The sequence below is a fragment of the Salmo salar genome, chromosome 06 (assembly GCF_965601325.2).
Source record: "Salmo salar chromosome 06, fSalSal1, whole genome shotgun sequence".
Classification (NCBI taxonomy): domain Eukaryota; kingdom Metazoa; phylum Chordata; class Actinopteri; order Salmoniformes; family Salmonidae; genus Salmo; species Salmo salar.
The window spans coordinates 28533021-28554729 of NC_138296.1; the positions used below are offsets into that span (position 1 = coordinate 28533021).

Below are 21709 nucleotides of genomic sequence, written 5' to 3' on the forward strand. Positions count from 1 at the left end.
GCGAGGTGTGGCTTGAAACAATGAGTGACCTATTTAAAGGGTGGTGGCCATGCTGACTGCGTTACCCAATCCACAACCCAACCCCTCCCAGTTTTTCAACTGGTCGTTCAATACAGCACCGTTTCTGTTCAATTAAACATTTCAGAACGTAAAGACTTACTGAACACAGGCCTTGTGTACGCCAGTGTTCCTGCAAAGGTTGGTATTTATCAATTATGAACTTGACAGAAAAGTATGATTATTTCCACAGTCCACATACTCTCAAATCATGCATATGCACAACTTCTAGTGTTTGATCAATTGTATTGCAAGCAAATATTGTTATTTTGAGGGAAATGTACGTTTTTTTATGCAGATGAATTATAATAATGGTAGTCTAATATAAACATTATAATGTAGGCCTAATGATAAAACAGATGCATTTGCCGTTGGTAAGGAGATCGCAAGGCAGCATGTGGCTTATGTGCTTATTTTACTTGTATTATATAGGCCTAAATCATAATCATATTGCAGGACGTCTCTCCTTTTCCGACATGACTGACCTATTCCCACTACACAACAAATATTAGCCTACCATTTATCCATCACTCATTTAATAGCCAAACTTCCTCGAAAATAAATAGCTAGACAGGTAGCCTATTTAAAATATTTGACAGCATAGGATACAGCATAGGCTATGATGTTGTGCAATTGGAGCACAACATCATAGCCTATTTAAATGTAGAGCCAATACCAAGGGAGGAGATAGAAACACAATAATCTATTGATAAACGAAATAGTCAACATGGACTCAGGTGTAGACGTAACATGGTAAACAAAAAATCCGGGTTGCTCAAATTAGTATGATATGTTACGTTTGGCATGGTATGTATTAATTTGTGGATGTCAATCATCATTTGGTATGATACAGTATGTTACTAATTACAATTCGTATGATATGTTACGAATTACAATTTGTATGATATGTTGCGAATTGCAATTTGTTGTGGCTAACGATAGCTAGATGGCTAGGTGGCTAATGCTAATATTAGCTAGGTGGTTAACGTTAGCTAGGCAATGGGTTTGGGGTTTAGGTTAGGGTTAAGGTTAGTGTTGAGGTTAAGGGTTAGGTTAAAGGGTTAAGGTAAGGGGAAGGGTTAGCTAAAATGGTTAAGTAATCGCAAAGTAGCTAAAATGCTAAAGTTGTTTGTGATGAGATTCGAACACGCACCTTTGGGTTGTTAGACAATCACATTAATTCAAACACGCAACCTTTGGGTTGCTAGACAATCGCGTTATACGCCCGTACATCCACCCCAACCAACCACCCTCCTTTAGTTTTGCCTTAAGTAACCTTCTGTCTCATGTAACCACACCAAACGTAACATATCATATTCATTTCAGTATCCCAGATTTTTTACAATGTTACTTCTAGTCTATGAGACCAGGTTGAAATATTGTACAACAATTCGTATTTTCCGTAGAAGTATGCTGTAGCATTGATCAAATAGACAATCAAACTTGCAAAATGTGCTGCCAGTGTTTGGCACTTGCCATTTTTTTGTTTGAAAAAGTCACTGCAAAAGATAAAAAACATTATGCAACAACTTTATATAAATGTAATCTAATTTGCCATTGCATTATCTTTTAGAAACTTCCATGGCATCTTCAACATCTCCAAATCATACGGCAAATTAGGGTGATTTTGTACCAGAAAAGGTGAATGGAGGGCGTTTTCCAGGCAGGGTTGGAACACTCGTTCACAAGTGCACAAATATAGTATGGCTGTAATTTGTCAATGAAAATGTGTATATTTTGCGAGATACAGTTTGATAAATAAAAATAATTTGGCAAATATGCAGCAAGGTAGAATCACAGCAGCCTACTGTAGATGGTCTCTCAACAGTTGTCAACCAGATTTTTTCAATCATGATTCGTCACCAAGGATTTAAAGTAACTGTCCAGTGAAAATCTAACTTTTAAAAGTCAATTTCTGTTAACTTGTACGGAAATAACGTTGACCCGTTATACTCGTATTTGTGGACAACGCATTAATTGGAGTAAAAAGCACTTTAAAAAAAATCACCTCAAACTTTTATCTCAAGCAGATGTTTAAAATATGCTTGCTATTTCCTCACAGAGGATGATGTCATCTACCTGCATTAATTATACTTTTTTGGAAGGAATTGTAATTAATTATAGGACATATTTCATAGATATCTGGAAACACTGGACAGTTGTTTTAATAATAATATACTTTTGTTTCGCGGCACGCGACTACGGCACCTATCTACTAAGAACTAACTGCTGGTTGACTTTGTTTTCCGGCCGACCATTATTCTTGACGGAACAGTTGGCGGAAAGCAGCGAGACTTGTCTTGTGTTAGTGTTATTTTGAATCCTTAGTACGTCCCTACCGAAATAAAGGGAAAGGTTGATGGTTAAGTTTAGGGTAGGGACGTCCCAAGGATACCAGATAGCACTAACTCAAGACAAATATTTAACTAACGACTGCATGAGTAACGTTAGCTACCAGATATATGTGCTAGATACATACTAATATGAAATGTTATCCAATACTTACGTTTGATTACCTATAAAGCATAAAATATAGCAACATCTTTTTGTTTCGCACATTTTGAAGAGGTAGGTTTACTGGGTCAATATATTTCTGGAGTGTCTTTCTTAGCCTACTGGTAACTAGCTACAGACTAACGTAACTCTATCAGAGGAAGAGGCGAAGCCTTTATATCCTAAATGGCTCTATAGCTGACGTTAGTACATAAATGACCACAAACAACTACCTTATGATGAGTAATTTCTGCATATGCTGAGACCGAAGTCAGTTAACTTAAGCATGTCCTATAGTTTTCTATCTAGCTATGAACTGAATGAAATGTCGTTATACTTCAACAGGTGATCACTTACAGGTGACTGCTTGACTAAGAATAGGGGCAAATTGCCTCTGTATACGGTCGACCATGACGTCACTGGTAAGTATTGGATGTATGGTTTACTTGTGGGGTCAACATGACAGTATCAGTCTATTGCTTCATCTGTTGCTTGCTTATCTCATTGTCAGGCATTAATATGGAGTTGGTCCCCCCTGTCCTGCTATAGCAGCCTCCACTGTTCTGGGAAGGCTTTCCACTAGATGTTGGAACATTGCTGCAGGGATTTGCTTCCATTCTGATTTCAGCCACAAAAACATTAGTGAGGTCGGGCATTGATGTTGGGCATTTAGGCCTGGCTCGCGGTTGTTGTTCCAATTCATCCCAAAGGTGTTCGATGGGGTTGAGGTCAGGGCTCTATGCAGGCCAGTCAAGTTCATCCACCAATCTCGACAAACCATTTCTGTATAGACCTTGCTTTATGCACGGGGGCATTGTCATGCTGAAACAGGAAAGGGCCTTCCCCAAACTGTTGCCACAAAGTTGGAAGCACAGAATCGTCTAGAATGTCAATGTCTGCTGTAGCGTTAAGATTTCCTTTACCGGAACTAAGGAGCCTAGCCCGAACATGAAAAACAGCCCCGGACCATTATTCCTCCTCCACCAAACTTTACAGTTGGCACTGTGTATTGAGGCAGGGAGTGTTCTCCTGGCATCCGCCAAACCCAGATTCGTCCGTTAGACTGCCAGATAGTGAAGCGTGATTCATCACTACAGAGAACGCGTTTCCACTGCTCCAGAGTCCAATGGCGGCAAGCTTCACACCACTCCAGCCGACGCTTGGCATTGTGATCTTAGGCTTGTGTGCGGCTGCTCGGCCATGGAAACCCATTTCATGAAGCTCCTGACAAACAGTTATTGTACTATGTTGCTTCCAGAGGCAGTTTGGAACTCGGTAGTGAGTGTTGCAACTGAGGACAGACGATTTTTACGGGCTTCAGCACTCGGCGGTCCCGTTCTGTGAGCTTGTGTGACCTACCACTGCGCGGCTGATCCGTTGTTGCTCCTAAATGTTTCCACTTCACAATAACAGCAGTTAGAGTTGACCGGGGCAGCTCTAACGGCAGAAATTTGATGAACTGACTAGTTGGAAAGGTGGCATCCTTTGAAGGTGCCAATTTTAAAATCACTGAGCTCTTCACTAAGGGCATTCTACTGCCAATGTTTGTCTATTGAGATTGCATGTCAGTGTGCTCAATTTTTATACACCTGCCAGCAACGAGTGTGGCTGAAATAGCCGAATCCACTAATTTGAAGGGGTGTCCACTTACTTTTGTATATGTAGTGTGGCAAACTGTGTGTGTTGTTTTTTTACAGGGGGGCAGCAGTTCCTCTTCTACAGAGTACATAGTCCGGGTCCCCAAGTAAGTACTATCCAAGGCCTACAGCCATTGGGTTCTCATTTAACATTTGACCACAGCAGGGCCAATGTGTACAACATTCCCGACCTTCTGTCTAACCGTTAATTATCATTGCATGCAATACGGTTTTGGAAACCTCAATCTCTACTTTCAAATCACTCCAAAATAATTTTTCAAATACAAAAGACACTTACCGTGCATAATTTTTACACAGATTCCCACAGAGGTTTTTTGCGTTGCACATTTACCCGAACTATCTGAGCTACGACACTCCCTGAGCTAATGGAAACGTGGGAGTGAACACATTAAAAAAAAAAAAATCTTTAAGGAAAAACCTCAGTTGATATCTGTGTAAAACAGCTAACCTTGCCTAAGTGTATCTTCTGTATTTGTAGTGTTCCAAGCAGGACATAAAATGTACTTTTTGGTTCACCAGCCACTCAGATTTTTACGTTACAGCATTAATCTAAAATAGATGAAATTATTTTTTTCCTCCTCAATCTACATACAATAGTCCATAATGACAAAGCGAAAACAGGTTTTTAGACATTTTTGCACATTTTATATAAAAACAATATATAGATCCCTTATTTACCTAAGTATTCAGACCCTTTGCTATGAGACTCAAAATTGAGCTCCGGTGCATCCTGTTTCCATTGATCATCCTTGAGAAGATTTTACAACTTGATTGGAGTCCACCTGTGGTAAATTCAATTGATTGGACATGATTTGGAAAGGCACACACCTGTCTATATAAGGTCCCATAGTTGACAGTGCATGTCAGAGCAAAAACCAAGCCATGAGGTCGGAGGAATTGCCGTAGATGATAACCTGCTCCAGAGCACTCAAGACCTCAGACTAGGGAGAAGGTTCACCTTCCAACAGGACAACAACCCTAAGCCCACAGCCAAGCCAATGCATGAGTGGCTTCGGGACAAATCTCTGAATGCTCTTGAGTGGCCCAGCTAGAGCCCAGACTTGAACCCGATCGAACATCTCTGGAAAGACCTGAAAATAGTTGTGCAGCAACGCTTCCCATCTAACCTGACAGAGCTTGAGAGGATCTGCAGAGAAGAATGGGAGCTTCACACCCAAGAAGACTCAAGGCTGTAATTGCTGCCAAAGGTGCTTCAACAAAATACTGAGTAAAGGGTCTGAATACTTACTTACTTTAAGTTTGTTCTTTTGAGAGAAAAAAAATCTAAAAACCTGTTTTTGCTTTGTTATTATGGAGTGTAGATGGGGGGGGGGGGTTAATCCATTTTAGAATAAGGCTGTAACGTAACAAAATGTGGAAAAATTCAAGTGGTCTGAATACTATCCGAATGCACTATACATGATGTGGTATCTACATTAATCATGACATAGGTTACACCACTAACCGGGGGGGGGGGGGGGGGGGTGTGTGTGTGTGTGTGTGTGTGTGTGTGTGTGTGTGTGTGTGTGTGTGTGTGTGTGTGTGTGTGTGTGTGTGTGTGTGTGTGTGTGTGTGTGTGTGTGTGTGTGTGTGTGTGTGTGTAGGAACACCAGTAAGAAGTACAGCATCATGGCCTTTAACTCTGGGGACAAAGTCAACTGCTCCTCCTGGACCCAGGTATGTAGAACAACTCTCTGGCAAACTCCCCTCTCATTACAACTCCTCCATAGGCTTCTAGAACACTCACTGACCCTCCCCGTGCCTCCTCTCCCCGCCCCCTCCCCGTGCTCTCTCACCCCGTGTCTCTCTCTCTCCCCCCGTGTCTCTCTCTCTCTACCATCCTCTCCTCCCCTTCTATTATTTATATTACCTTCTACACTTTTCTCTTATCTCCCTTCTCCGCTCCCATTGTCCCATCCATCTCACGCTCTGTCTTCTCTCCTCCCTCCTTGACCCCTCCCCCCAGGCTCGTATGGAGCGGGACATGAGTAACAGGAGGATGTATGGTGTGGAGGAGACTGAGGAGGGGGCGGCAGGCAGTGAGTTTGGGAAGAAGCAGAGGGAGGAGGCACGCAGGAAGAAGTTTGGAATTGTCACGAGGGAGTTCAAGGTGGAGGACCAACCCTGGATCCTCAAGGTCAACGGCAAGGCAGGGAAGAGGTGAGGCAGACAAACACACACACAATGGCAAAGCAGGGAGGAGGTAGGCTACACACAGGCCTTGAGCTTACTTTTACTTAGCTCTGGTTCTCTCATAAATACTTACCAAGACATCCTTTGTCTTTCTGTCTATCTGAGGGCAAGGAGGAACTCCCATATAGCCTGAACTATCCTTTTATATCAACATGTTTCTCTGTTTCAGGTTCAAGGGTACGAAGAAAGGGGGCGTAACGGAGAATGCGTCCTACTACATCTTTACCCAGTGTCCCGACGGGGCCTTTGAGGCCTTCCCCGTCAACGGCTGGTACAACTTCGTGCCCCAGGCCAAACACCGCACGCTGACCGCCGAGGAGGCCGAGGAGGAGTGGGGCAGGTGAGGAGAGGGGGAAGGTGGAGGGGAGGGGAGACAGGTGTGAGGGAGAGAGCCAGGAGAAGGGGAAAATACTGAGGGGAAGAATAAAGATAGGGGGTGCAACTTTCAAAGCCATGAAGTGCTTTGAAAGATTGGTAATGGCTCACATCAACACCATTATCCCAGAAACCCTAGACCCACTCCAATTTGCATACTGCCCAAACAGATCCACAGATGATGCAATCTCTATTGCACTCCACACTGCCCGTTCCCACCTGGACAAATAGGAACACCTATGTGAGAATGCTATTCATTGACTACAGCTCAGCGTTCAACACCATTGTGCCCTCAAAGCCCATCACTAAGCTAAGGACCCTGGTACTAAACACCTCCCTCTGCAACTGGATCCTGGACTTCCTGACGGGCCGCCCCCAGGTGGTAAGGGTAGGTAACAACACATCTGCCACGCTGATCCTCAACACTGGAGCTCCCCAGGGGTGCATGCTCAGTCCCCTCCTGTACTCCCTGTTCACCCACGACTGCATGGCCAGGCATGACTCCAACACCATCATTAAGTTTGCAGACGACACAACAGTGGTAGGCCTGATCAACGACGAGACAGCCTATAGGGAGGAGGTCAGAGACCTGGCCGGGTGGTGCCAGAATACAACCTATCCCTCAACGTAACCAAGACTAAGGAGATGATTGTGGACTACAGGAAAAGGAGGGCCGAGCACGCCTCCATTCTCATCGACGAGGCTGTAGTGGAGCAGGTTGAGAGCTTCAAGTTCCTTGGTGTCCACATCAACAACAAACTAGAATGGTCCAAACAAACCAAGACAGTCGCGAAGAGGGCACGACAAAGCCTATTCCCCCTCAGGAAACTAAAAAGATTTGGCATGGGTCCTGAGATCCTCAAAAGGTTCTACAGCTGCAACATCGAGAGCATCCTGACTGGTTGCATCACTGCCTGGTACGGCAATTGCTCGGCCTCTGACCGCAAGGCACTACAGAGGGTAGTGCGTACGGCCCAGTACATCACTAGGGCTAAGTTGCCTGCCATCCAGGACCTCTACACCAGGCGGTGTCAGAGGAAGGCCCTAAAAATTGTCAAAGACCCCAGCCACCCCAGTCATAGACTGTTCTCTCTGCTACCGCATGGCAAGCGGAACCGGAGTGCCAAGTCTAGGACAAAAAGGCTTCTCAACAGTTTTTACCCCCAAGCCATAAGACTCCTGAACAGGTAATCAAATGGCTACCCGGACTATTTGCATTTTGAGCCCCCCCGCAACCCCTCTTTTTATGCTACTGCTACTCTCTGTTTATCATATATGCATAGTCACTATAACTATACACTCATGTACATACTACCTCAATCAGCCTGACTAACCGGTGTCTGTATGTAGCCTCGCTACTGTATATAGCCTGTCTTTTTACAGTTGTTTTATTTCTTTACCTACCTATTGTTCACCTAATACCTTTTTTGCACTATTGGTTAGAGCCTGTAAGTAAGCATTTCACTGTAAGGTCTACACATGTTGTATTCAGCATTTCACTGTTGTATTCGGCGCACGTGACAAATTAACTTTGATTTGATTCATCCCTCAGGTAAAAACACTAGGGGGTAGGGGTGGGGAATGTAGTGGGGTAGGAGAGTAGAGAAAATGTGATGCTGACTCTAACACACACTTCCTCCCCCCTCTCAGGAGGAACAAGGTGGTGAACCACTTCAGCATCATGCTCCAGAGGCGCCTGCGGGAGCAGGAGAGGGGGCCGGACGATGACGACGAGGAGGGCGAGAAGGGGGGGAAGAAGAAAAAGAAGAAGGGAGGAAGAGGAGGGGACCTGCGCATCCATGACCTGGAGGATGACCTGGAGCTTAGCAGTGATGAGAGTGACAGCAGCGGAGGAGAAGGTAAGGAGAGAAGGATGAAGGTGAGGAGAGCTGAGCAGTGATGAGAGTGACAGCAGCGGAGGAGAAGGTAAGGAGAGAAGGATGAAGGTGAGGAGAGCTGAGCAGTGATGAGAGTGACAGCAGCGGAGGAGAAGGTAAGGAGAGAAGGATGAAGGTGAGGAGAGCTGAGCAGTGATGAGAGTCGACAGCAGCGGAGGAGAAGGTAAGGAGAGAAGGACGAAGGTAAGGAGAGAGGAGAGCTGAGCAGTGATGAGAGTGACAGCAGCGGAGGAGAAGGTAAGGAGAGAAGGATGAAGGTGAGGAGAGCTGAGCAGTGATGAGAGTCGACAGCAGCGGAGGAGAAGGTAAGGAGAGAAGGATGAAGGTAAGGAGAGCTGAGCAGTGATGAGATCGACAGCAGCGGAGGAGAAGGTGAGGAGAGAAGGATGAAGGTGAGGAGAGCTAAGAAGTGACGAGCGACTGGCGTGTGAGAAGATTTGGGCTTTTTTTTCCAATTCATCTTTCCTCGATTCGTTGCATCCTCTCGTCTCCTTCTCAAAACGCGTTGGAGACTAAGTTCTTAGGGGAGAGAATTTGGACCTTCTCCAATACAGTTGAGAAGGAGGAGATGAGACGTGAGGAGTCACAGAAAGATCAACTGAGATGGCGCCAAGGACGGAGTAAAGAAAAGTGACAGGAGCTTCTGTGGAGAGAAGGATGGAAGGGAGGGAGGAGAGAAGGATGGATGGATGGATGGATGGAGGGAGGAGAGAAGGATGGATGGATGGAGGAGAGAAGGATGGATGGAGGGAGGGAGGGAGGGAGGGAGGAGAGAAGGATGGAGGGAGGGAGGGAGGAGAGAAGGATGGATGGAGGGAAGGAGGGAGGAGAGAAGGATGGATGGATGGCGGGAGGGAGGAGAGCCCAGTAATGATGAGAATGAAGAAAGAGAGAGGCATGGGAGTCATTCAATCAGATTGTTCTGAAACGGTTTCTGCAGTTAGAAACAGATCAGATTAGCATTTCTTGAACATTATTTTTCTGAAAGACAATTAGAACTCAAATTGAAAGCTAGTTGATTGTACCCAAATTGGCCATTTCAATTGCTAGGATTAATATAATATTCAATAAATATAGTTCCCAACATCCGATATGGACCAAACTTCTTCTTAACAATGATTAAGACGTGAGGAATCCAAACAAATGGTGAAAAGCCACCACAGACCCCTTAGTTGTCTGGACTTCACAGAGATACATACACAAAACAATGAACACAGGCCCCTTAGTTGTCTGGACTTCACAGAGATACACAACAACACAACAAATGTTTTACATTGTAATTTGGGTAAACAACATGTAGGCTACAGCAAAGTGTTTCTGACATATTGTGATATGATATTAAACAGAAAAAATGCAACCGATATAAACGTGGATTATCCATGTCGGTGCTCATCACTAGTATACAGTGTGTATGAACCACATGTCTGTTAGCTGAAGACGCATCTCTATGTCTTAACAAATAATGGACAGTACATTTTACATGTTCAACTGTTGAATTGTTAGAAGGTGCATCTCTCTTTACGTTCCCCTCTTTTCTCACCCCCTCTTCTTCTTTTCCTCTCAGATGGAGACAGCAAGCCCAAGAAGAAAGAGGGGGATGTGAAGGGGAAGGGGAAGAAGAAGAAGAAGAAGAGGGGGAGTGACAGCGAGGCTAATGAGGACAGTGACGATGGAGACTTTGAGGGCCTGGAGGTCGACTACATGTCAGATGAGAGCAGGTGAGACACACAGATGCACAGACTCACAGATTCTCACACACACAGACTCACACACACACACACACACTCACAGATTCACAGACACACACACACACCACACACACACACACAGATACACACACAGACTCACACACAGATACACACACACATACAGTGCATTCGGAAAGTATTCAGACCCTTTGACTTTTTCCACATTTTGTTACGTTACAGCCTCATTCTAAAATGGATTAATTAAGTAAAAAAATCGTCATGGAAACGAACCAGGGTCTGTAGTAATGCCTCTAGCACAGAGATGCACTGCCTTAGACCGCTGTGCCACTCAGGAGCCTCTAAAGCTCTGTCAGGTTGGATGGGGAGCGTCGCTTCACAGCTGTTTTTAGGTCTCCAGAGATGTTCATCCTTGAGATGTTTCTACAGCTTGATTGGAGTCCACCTATGGTCAATTCAATTGATTGGACATGATTTGGAAAGGCACACACCTGTCTATATAAGGTCCCACAGTTGACGGAGCATGTCAGAACAAAAACCAAGCCATGAGGTTGAAGGAATTGTCCGTAGAGCTTCGAGACAAGATTGTGTCGAGGCACAGATCTGGAGAAGGGTACCAAAAAATGTCTGAGGCATTGAATCTTCCCAGTGACCTGCATCATTCTTAAATGGAAGAAGTTTGGAACCACCAATACTCTTCCTAGAGCTGGCCGCCCGGCCAAACTGAGTGGACCTTGGTCAGGGAGTTGACTAAGAACCCGATGGTCACTGAAAGAGCTCTTGAGTTCCTCTGTGGAGATGGGAGAACCTTCCTGAAGGACAACCATCTCTGCAGCACTCCACCAATCAGGCCTTTATGGTAGAGTAGCTAGACAGAAGCCACTCAGTAAAAGGCACATGACAGGCCACTTAGACTCTCAGACCATGAGAAACAAGATTGTCTGGTCTGATGAAACCAAGATGAAACTCTTTGGCCTGAATGCCAAGCATCACATCTGGAGGAAACCTGGCATCATCCCTACGGTGAAGCATAGTGATGGTAGCATCATGCGGTGGGGATGTTTTTCAGCGGCAGGGACTGTGAGACTAGTCAGAATCGAGGGAAAGATGACCTGAGCACAGAGATCCTTGATGAAAACCTGCTCCAGAGCGGTCAGGACCTCAGACTGGTGCAACGGTTCAACTTCCAACAGGACAACGACCCTAAGCCCACAGCCAAGACAACGCAGGAGTGGCTTCAGGACAAGTCTCTGAATGTCCTTGAGTGGCCCAGCCAGAGCCCGGACTTGAACCCGATCGAACATCTCTGGAGAACTGAAAATAGCTGTGAAGCGACACTCCCCATCTAACCTGACAGAGCTTGAGAGGATCTGCAGAGAAGAATGGGAAACTCCCCAAATACAGGTGGTGTGGCATCATACCAAGACTTGAGGTTGTAATCACTGCCAAAGGTGCTTCAACAATGCACTGAGTAAAGGGTCTGAATACATATGTAAATGTAATATTTCAGTTATTTTATGAAATGTCAAAAAAACTGTTTTTGCTTTGTCATTATGGGGTATTGTGTAGATTAATGAGGGGGGAAAACTATTTAATCACCCATTTTAGGATAAGACTGTAACGTAACAAAATGTGGGGGAAAGTCAAGGGGTCTGAATACTTTCTGAATGCACTGTACACCAGAACTTCTATTGACAACTGTAGGGTCACACACCAGAGCCTTACACACAAACACTTCCTGCAACCTCTCATCTATTTTCTCACATCTGTTTCTCTCTTTCATCCCTTCCTCGCTCTCTCTCGCTCCTTACTCCCTTGTTCCTGCAGTTCAGAGGAAGAGGCCGGCGAAGAGAAGGCCAAGTCCAATAAAGAGGCCGTTCCCAAAGGTCAGAGGGCACCGCCATGGCAACAATACAACGTGTTCATGTGTGTGAATTCTAAGAACTTTAACTCTGTTCACAGGAATCGACGAGGCATCGGAGAGTGAGGAAGAGAGCGAGGAGGAGAAACAGAATGAGGAAGAGGGGAAAGAGGAGGAGGAGGAAGAGGAAGGGAAGAAGACCCCAGTCCAGACGAAGAAGAAGAGAGGTAGCAGTTTTTCTTCTTCTTTAGAATCTTTACTGATCAGGTATCACAGGGAAGTGGCAAGACTTGAAGAACCCACGGAAATATACTGTTTTTGTTGAAGGGGGCTATGATGTGATAATGTTGTGTGTTTCAGACAGCAGCGGTGAGTCGGACACTTCGGAGGACAGCGACATCGATGGAGAGGCAGCCTCCGCTCTCTTCATGGTGGTGTGTGTGTGAGAGTGTTAGTTTGTGTGTGGTCCCTTTTTGTAGTGCCATTGTTCAATGTCAACCCCACTTTCTCTTTCTCGCAGAGATGGAGTCTTGATATCGGGTTCTTGATCTGGGTTACGGTGCCCAAGATCTGGGGCTTTTCTAAAAGTCTTGAACAAGACTGGTAGTTGATGAACCTGATACCATATTTTGTAGTTTCTATGTGGCACAAAAGGGGTGACACAACACACAATTTCCAGGGTATCTTGCTTCCCTAGTGTGGCGGCAGTGTGGGCACAAAAACAGGCCTCTGTCTTGGTTTTCCACATTTCAACTGGTCTTGGTGTGGTAATGGTCTGCTAACACTGTCTCTTTCTTGGTCTGGATCTTGAGAGGTTGAGAATGGCTCTCGTGGACTTTGCTCTTTACGTTCCCCATTTCCTCACTATCAGAAGAAGCGTACACCTCCTAAGCGCGGTGGTGGGCGTGGCTCTGGAGGCAGCTCCAGGACTGGCAGTCGCCCTGGAACACCGTCCATAGACTCCGCCTCCACCTCCAACACACTCCGAGCCGCCGCTAGCAAACTGGAGCAAGGTACACATGCACGCATGCACTCACACACACATTTTCACAAATGGGAAATAGATATTTATATTTGTAATGTTTTCATTTATATTTACATATTCACAGGATCTGAAAGCCTTATTTTGTTTGTGCTACCTTTAGGCTTTGTGTGACCTCAGCACTGCATGCTAAAACTGTCTCCATCACCCTGCTCCCTCCCCCCCTCCCTCCCCTCCCCTCACAGGTAAGAGACAGGTGGTGGGTGGTAGCTCTGAGTCTCCAGCTGCCAAGAGGCTGAAGATGGAGTCCAGCAGTACGGCTGTCACCACCCAGAGTCCTGCCCCCTCAGGGAAGAGCACGCCACAGCCCCCCTCAGGCAAATCAACCCCCAGTTCCAGGTATATTCCTCTTCAATCTCTCCTGTTTGTTCACTTTTCTCACCCTTACCCTCTCTCTAGCTCACACACACACACACTCGTTCTTTCTCTCTCTCTCCTCTTTTCTCTGTCCTCTCCTACACGCACTGTCTTCTTATTCTCTCTCCTCTATCACCCACTTTCTCTCCCCACCACACACCCTCCCCCTGGTTTTGTGTCCCACTCTCCATCCTCCCTCTCCACAGTGACGTTCAGCTGACGGAGGAGGCGGTGCGCCGCTACCTGATCCGGAAGCCCATGACCACCAAGGACCTGCTGAAGAAGTTCCAGACCAAGAGGACTGGCCTGAGCAGCGAGCAGACGGTCAACGTCCTGGCCCAGATCCTCAAACGCCTCAACCCCGAGAGGAAGAACGTCAACGACAAGATGCACTTCTACCTCACCGAGTAAACCGGGCTCGTGTTCATTAGGGCATGCGTTTTAAAATGGAAAATGAGTCCAAGTTCCTCTTTCAGTCCCTTTGGTGCCTAATGAACACGACCCAGGGAGGGAGGAGGAGAGGATGAGATGCTCCTCATTGATTTAGCAGCAGAAGGAGGAGAAGGATAGAACAGGGTCCTTGGAAGAGGAAGGGTAGAAGAGGAAGAGAGTAGAATAAGGTAGAAAGAAAAGTGTTACGCAGCTGTGATTTGTGATGCGGTGTAAACTAGCTTCAATATGTGTCTCGAAATGGTTTGAAGTCAACTGTACCTATGGCAGTCCTTTCAGGTCAAACAACTTACAAGATATAGGTTTATCAATGAATTAGGCAGATGTGAAGGTATCAATGAAAACATTCCGTGTAGATCTTGTCTGCCGACTCACCTCCCACCACAATCAACTGGATTCAACAAGACAAGTGTGGGTTATTTTGTTTTTGCCGTATCTCCCCAGGCCTCTATTTCTCATTTTAAAATTGTCTTTTGTTTATTTTCTTTTGTAATAAAAACCCTGCTGTTGCCGTGGCTGGTCTCCTTGTCGTGTTTCTGGTTGGTTTGCATAATTAGAAGCAGAACACTGGACAATGATGTCATACATCTTAAGGCTTTTCAATGAAGACGCACTAACATTCTTTGAGGTTCTGCCAGAAGTCTACAGTGCTATCCAGTGGATTCATTGGACATCTACTTTGCAGCAACTGTTGTGTATGTACTTACTTGGATAAGAGTAGTGTGTACTACAATGACAGTCTACTGTTGGCCTGTACTTCTTCATGCCATGGAGAAGTGGTTGTGTAGTAGAGAAACCATGTTCCGCAGAAGTCATTCATCATTATTCAGCATGATACGACAGGTGTAGGCTTATTAATGTTACACCTGCTTCTTCCTCTCCTGAGGAAAATGACAAGATGTGCCAAGTAGAGTAAAATATACTGATGGCACATCTGACTGTTTATTAATGGAGCGATTACTGGCAGATCCCAAATGATCTTGGCTTCCTCAGTGTTATCGTCAAACGTTGACATTTGAAACTGTCGTGTGACCCCCTAAAAACCTGCTTCTTCCTGTCCTGTTTCTACGATTTTATTTTTACAGTGAGGTGGAGCGACAGTGATGTCCTAATTCTCAAGATTCTTCAGGAAGTTAACTTTATATTACAGTGTCTGATGGCTCTACATAGGTTGGCCTATTCTAGTTTATGTTTATCCCAGATAAATCACATGGGGTGTCTATCTTTTAACACAAACCAGTATTATGATCTGCAGTGTCTGGACCGAGGCCAGTGAATGATGAGAAACAGTTGGCTCCAAAGGCAAGAGCCTTTCAAACCTTAATGTCAATCCCTGACATCAACGGTGCAAATTGAGGAGAAAGGATCCAAAATGGTTTCTGGGGAGAACAACAAGGTGGGGTATAACAGCCTCCAGTTTCACAGAAATTGTGAGTGATGTGTACCACTGATCTGACAAAACTTAACCGGCCATATGGTGAAACCTATCCAGAACTTTCACTTATCAGTTGACATGAAGGCAAGGACACAAGACTAGGAAGGCACAGTAGTAGTATTGGGACGTAGCCCTCTTCTTTTTCATTAAACAATCAGAGTTCACTGTCTCTATCTTCATTGGTCTTCATGTTCGGGCTATGTCGTAGTTGTTCACGAACCAATCACAGGTCTTCTTGATACCTGTAGGGGAGGAGAGACACAGTCAGTCATCTATGGATACTGTGCATTTTGGAAGAGTGGTTTAATCGCTGTGAATGTTGCTTTCATCATAATCATAAAACGACCAATAACCAGATTGGTATCAAATATCATGCTGTAATGCGTCTGTGTTATTTACAAGGAAACTAATTCCAACTACAATATTGAGTTGTTTTCTGGACAGAAAATACAACCCTCAATATTTGAATCTCTGACCTTCAGAGAGCGGCGTGAAGGTGAAGTCAGGGAGGTAGCGTCGCAGCTTGGCGTTGCTGGCCGTCTTCTTCATCTGACCGTCTGACTTGCTGGTGTCGAACTGATGTCATAGGTCAAGGGCCACAAAAGGCAAAGCACAGGGAGATGGCATAGTTACAGTGCAACGGATACGGGGGGTAGCCAGTCCGAGTGGGCTTTTAATGTACTACATCTGTACGTCTGTCAGTCCAACAGGTGTAATGAACCTCTAGATGTGGTTGCTGGTGTTGTACTAAGGATTCTACTAGATTGGTTCTAGACACTGATCTAAGGTCAAATTTGAATAACGGTTAAGGTTAGGAATTGGGGTTGATACACTGATCCTAGATCTGTGCCTAGGGGCAACTCCTATCAGGTGTACACAGCCTGTGGAAGGATACAACTATTTGGCCTTTGAAGTCCAGGGCATCTGCAATCATCTCTACGGCGTCCTTGATGGGGAGCTCCTCCTCCTCCCCCACTGTGAGATACAAGGGTCAAAGGAGCTTGGTCCAGTTACATACGGTACACACACGCACACACATTGACTGATCACCCCCCCCCCCCCCCCCCCACACACACACACACCATGTTGGACTCACCAGAGAGAATGATGGGGTCAATCTCATCATACTCCCGCAGCACCCAGAGGAACAGACGTGCTACATCCTGAGAAAACACACACAGATGTAATGTACACACACACACATATCTGACATTGCACTGACACGCACACACACACACGACACACACACACACACACACACACACACACACACACACACACACACACACACACACACACACACACACACACACACACACACACACACACACACACACACACACACACACACACACACACACACACACAGAGTAATTCACTAAACATACCAGAGAGTAGATGAATTGTCTCCTGGGTGTTCCGGAGCCCCACACCTGTAGAGGGGTTCCCTCCTCTGTCAGAAGAAGAGTAGAAAGGAGTAAGTGTTTGTATCTGTGTGCGTGTGTGTGTGTGTGTGTGTGTGTGTGTGTGTGTGTGTGTGTGTGTGTGTGTGTGTGTGTGTGTGTGTGTGTGTGTGTGGTGTGTGTGTGTGCGTGTGTGTGTGTGCGGGGGTGGCTGTGTGTGGTGTGTGCAGTAGTGTGAGTGTTACTTACTTTTAGCAGCATATGTCTTATGCATGAGTGCCGAGAGCACGTGACCATTTTCACAGTTGAAGTTGTCATAGGGCCCATACACATTAGTCGGGATTACGGCGGTGTAGCGACGCCCATGCTGCACAAAGTATCCCCTGTTGTCAATCAAGTCCACACACGCACACACTTCATGTTGTGGTTAGAACATTAATGACCCATTCCAGCAATTTTTTTAAACGATATTCCAAGTATACATACAGTAAAAGGTACAAACCCTTAAGGGTAGAATTTTTTGTTGTTGTTGCCAAATAGTTGGGGGTTTTTACACACAATGGCGAAATTCAAGGGGTTGGTCTGATGAATGCATACTGATGTCATTGGCCTTCCCTCTTGCTTCCCAGAAAAAGAGGAAAGGGCCACCCCCCACTTCCCAGCTACCATATTTGGTTAATTGGAAGTTGTGGGAACATACGTTTTTGGTTTCCTATTGGTTCTGGGAACAAAGGCCTAAGTTTCCTGACCGGTGAAACTGACGTTTTTTTTTAACGTTCTGAGAATATAAATTTTTTGGTTGCAGGGACGTTCTGAGAATGTTTACAATGATTCCCTGAAAGTTTTCCTGGGAGGTTTTATTAATGTTCTGATAATTATATCCCAGTGGCATACCACTTAAGTATTCCTAATCACTCAGGTGAACTTAACGTAAAATATGAATGGGAATATACTTCAGTTAGATTTTACTCATAAGAATTTCTAGAGGTGCCAATAATTGTGGCACACATGTTTTGGAGAAAAATATTTATTTCACATGTATTTTTTTTTATCATTTTACTTCAATTAAAGGTTAGATTTTTTTGTGAATATTTTGAATGAAAGACCAAGAGGATAAACAGCAAAGACATTTTTTTTACAGCCAGTTTTGCTCATGTTTACCAAGGTTGCCAATATAAGTGGAGGGCACTGTATGTGCTACCTGGGCTGTGCCATGTAATGAAGGGCCTGCACCAGCTACTGAAATGCACCTTTTGTTAATTAAATCAGGTGATAAATGAGGTGCTAGGAAGGCTGGTGTGGGTCTTTCAACTGTGTGCTAATGTACCTGTTTAGTAACAGTTTAGTCACCAGCTCACCTGTTCTGAATATCAATCATTCTTTTGGCATGTGAGTAGCCAAAGTTTGAGTCGTGTGGCGGCCCATTGTGGATCTGTGGGAAGGGGAAAAAAGCATGAGTGATTATACACGATCTTTTCTTAAAAATCACAGTTAGAGGGCCAGAGGTTCCAAAACATACAGTAGTTCTACTGTCACAGGGCACATACTAGGTTGAGTCCCAAATGGCACCCTAAACTGTTGAATGGCAGGGTAGCCTAGTGGTTAGAGCTGGTGGACTAGTAACCGAAAGGTTGCAAGTTCAAATCCCCGAGCTGAGAAGGTACAAATCTGTCGTTCTGCCCCTGAACAGGCAGTTAACCCACTGTTCCTAGGCCGTCATTGAAAATAAGACTTTGTTCTTAACTGACTTGCCTAGTTAAATAAAACTCCTACTTTTGACCAGGATCATTAGGGCTCTGGTTAAAAAATAATGCACTATATAGGGAATTTGATGCCACCATAGTATTTTAGTATTAAGGTTAAACACAACATGCTCTCATTGATATGGTCTTACTGGTTGTTAAACTAACCATGCTCTCATCAATAGGGTATGTGGTCTTGTCAGGAAAGATGCAGCTGGACAGACAGGACACCACCTTGGTGACGCCCCTTTCGTGAGACGTCTGTAGCACATTGTCATTGATGCGAAGGTTGTCCCTCTGTGAAGGCAAAACACTGTGGTCTCAATTCAAAAAAACCTGTATTGTGGCTTTACACAATAACTTGTTTTTACACAAATGAATTCAAAGAATGCATTTAGAGACAGTGATAAGAAGCTCTCCTGTAAACACTCCTCACAAACACCCCGCCCGTCACGAGCACGCACATCGGCTCAGCCTTCGTCTGCGAAACCATCTCTCACTCTGATCAAAGAATGCTAACTTTTATTTTTTCAGTTGTGATATTCACATACTGCTATTACGCTGTAGCCCGTCATTGTAAATACGAATTTGTTCTTAACTTGCCTAGTTAAATAAAGGTTAAATAAAAAAAATAAACAGGTGGATTAATACCCTTTTGGAATTAAGATGAATACATTTGCAAACAAAGTCACTGTGTAAACTTCGCTTTGAGAAGTTCAATTGAATTTCAGCCTAAGTAGTTGCCCAGCCAGGTAAACATTTACATTCAGGTCATTTAGCAGAAGATCTTTTCCAGAGTTACTTCCAGTTGGTGCATTCAACCGGTAGCTAGATAAGACAAACCATTTCACGGACTGGCCTTTAGGCAGTTCAGGAAAAATGTCAGATGGGCTGGTTCCATCTTCAGCCCATCAGCCTGTCTAAACTGGGGGTTTTGTACAGCATTATCATTATTTGGTTAACAATTGGGGCGCCAGGCAAAAAAAAATGGGCCAGTGAGTTAGAAATGCCCGTTCCGAATTTCTGGTCCCATCCCTGATTGAACAAATGTACTTTGGGACAGAAACGTATAGCCTAGGTATTGAAACAAACTGGGTAGTTAGGTAAGCTCACCAGAAAGTGTAGGTTCTCCTTCATGTGAAGATAGAGTCCTCCCACCTTGGCAGCCAGGTGGATGACATGGGTGGGCCGATACTTCTCAAACACTGCTCTTGTCTGTTGTAGATCTCTGGCAGAACAACTGCTCATCATCATCATCATCATCATCATCACCATCCCATTTAATGGGAAACAATCTCATAAAAGTATGCATGCACGAATGTAAGTAGCTAAACATTGAATGTGGTTCCAACAGGAACTATATAGAAACTCTATAAATATATACTGTATCTACGCATCAATCTACATATCTATAGAATAGATTAGAAAATAATAGAATAGCAGAGAATAGAATAGAATAATTTTTCCATGAGTGAACTTATTTTGGGAATTTATTTGATCTACGTCGTTCCTGTTGGAACCACAAAACCAGCCCCAGATGTAAAGGGTCATAACAGGATTTCATACAGTGCAACATGACATACATTTCCTATAGAAATATGTTATGTAGAACATACATGCTGGTGTTTCTCGGGCATGTAGAATATGGGATCATGGCATCGCTATATAGACAAGTCATTTTTATCTGCAACGACCAAGCCTCAGACCAGCTCTGCTGAGAATGAGGTTCATGTGACATAACTTACACGAGGTTGGCCTCTTTGGAGCAGAGGAAGTTCCACTGCTCGCCCTCGAGACAGCCGCCTTCTTGTTTCACCACGTGTTCGATGGCCTTCCCGACCAATCCGGATCCGCCCGTGACGAGCACGCGCATCGGCTCAGGCTTCGTCTGCGAATCCATCTCTCACTCTGATCAAATAATGCTAACTTTAATTTTTCAGTTGTGATATTCACATACTGTTATTACGCTGAAGCCCTAAACAAAGTAGGCTGATATGAATGACAGTGTGATCATGGCCCTATTTATAGTCTACTTTTGAACGTAATAATGATGATAATACAAAACTAAGAATAGTTATACATTTAGGCTAATAAGAAATTAATAACATGCTATACATCAAACGCAAGTTTAACTGTATTAACACACTTTTCGTTTCATTTACAATTTCGTTGTAGCCTATTTCATTAATCATGGAGGCTACTTATTTGTATTAATTTCCTATCTACATTTATGTGTTTTTTTTCTTTTGAAATAAGATAAATTTGCCTTATTAAATATTAAGCTCAAGTGTGAATTGCATTATGATCATGTTCATTTTAGCAAAAGGACAAATAGCTTACGCCAATACCGACAGATACAGTATATAATTTTAAAATAAACAATATGTGTTTATTCGAAATAACGGTTAGGCCTATATTACAAACAGTATATTACAACATCAGATGATCATATAGGCTACAACACTGACATTATTTTAGCAACACAGACAAGAGTAGGCTAAAAGTAGCAAATTGTCGAAAGAAAATGTTTAGGCCTACTATTTTAAATGAAATGTAGCCTAGGCTACATTGTTGAAGTCAAAAGCACTCATTCATTCAACCAAAAGGCCTATAAATAGGACTTATAGGACAAACATTTATAAAGGCAAAACATTTTTAATATTAATCCGTATAGTTTATGTGAGCTATTTTGAATTCCCACGGGGGGCCAGTAAAAATTATTTTATTTTTTAAATGCATGAAATGAAATGAAATGAATGAATTCACTACTGTAAGTCGCACTGGATAAGAGCGTCTGCTAAATGACTAAAATGTAAATGTAAAATGTATAATCAGTCACATTTGTAATTCGGCAAGACCCTCGTGTTATTTAGTATGTATCTTATCAATACACAAAGTAAATATATGAATTCAAACCTGTCAAATGTTTAGTTAGAATTTTTTTCTCCTGGAATGAAGTCGGTATTAGATCCTATTTCTGAACGCTCAAGTACATAAATGAGGTATAAGCTATCTCTCTTGTCTTGCACACTAACCTGT

General features: G+C 44.0%; 2 protein-coding genes across 5 annotated transcripts; one reads left to right on the forward strand and one right to left on the reverse strand.

The window, feature by feature from the left end:
- Positions 1–76: 76 nt before the first annotated feature.
- Positions 77–14605, forward strand: gtf2f1 (general transcription factor IIF, polypeptide 1). Of its 3 annotated transcripts, none has more exons than XM_014203164.2 (14): positions 77–198; positions 2896–2972; positions 4248–4294; positions 5813–5885; positions 6175–6368; positions 6571–6741; positions 8427–8635; positions 10239–10392; positions 12208–12266; positions 12343–12468; positions 12602–12675; positions 13113–13254; positions 13469–13622; positions 13847–14605. In XM_014203164.2, the coding sequence occupies exons 2-14, from the start codon at positions 2961–2963 to the stop codon at positions 14049–14051; spliced, it is 1620 nt and encodes a 539-aa protein (XP_014058639.1). In that variant the 5' UTR covers positions 77–198; positions 2896–2960; the 3' UTR covers positions 14052–14605. The 3 variants fall into 3 exon arrangements, with proteins under 3 accessions (XP_014058639.1, XP_014058638.1, XP_082832534.1); XM_014203163.3 differs by lacking the exon at positions 77–198 and adding an exon at positions 2424–2625; XM_082976408.1 differs by lacking the exon at positions 77–198 and adding an exon at positions 2424–2625 and having other exon boundaries at positions 12602–12672.
- Positions 14606–15640: 1035 nt separating this feature from the next.
- On the reverse strand, positions 15641–21709 carry LOC106606805 (GDP-L-fucose synthase). 2 transcript variants are annotated; one of them, XM_014203159.3, is made up of 11 exons: positions 21587–21709; positions 20416–20578; positions 19784–19910; positions 18839–18967; positions 18287–18360; positions 17178–17311; positions 16914–16978; positions 16622–16688; positions 16421–16500; positions 16002–16101; positions 15641–15767 (listed from the first exon to the last, which is right to left on the reverse strand). In XM_014203159.3, exons 2-11 carry the CDS (start codon positions 20568–20570, stop codon positions 15712–15714), a joined length of 987 nt encoding a protein of 328 aa, XP_014058634.1. In that variant the 5' UTR covers positions 20571–20578; positions 21587–21709; the 3' UTR covers positions 15641–15711. The 2 variants fall into 2 exon arrangements, with proteins under 2 accessions (XP_014058634.1, XP_014058637.1); XM_014203162.3 differs by having other exon boundaries at positions 19784–19898; positions 21587–21707.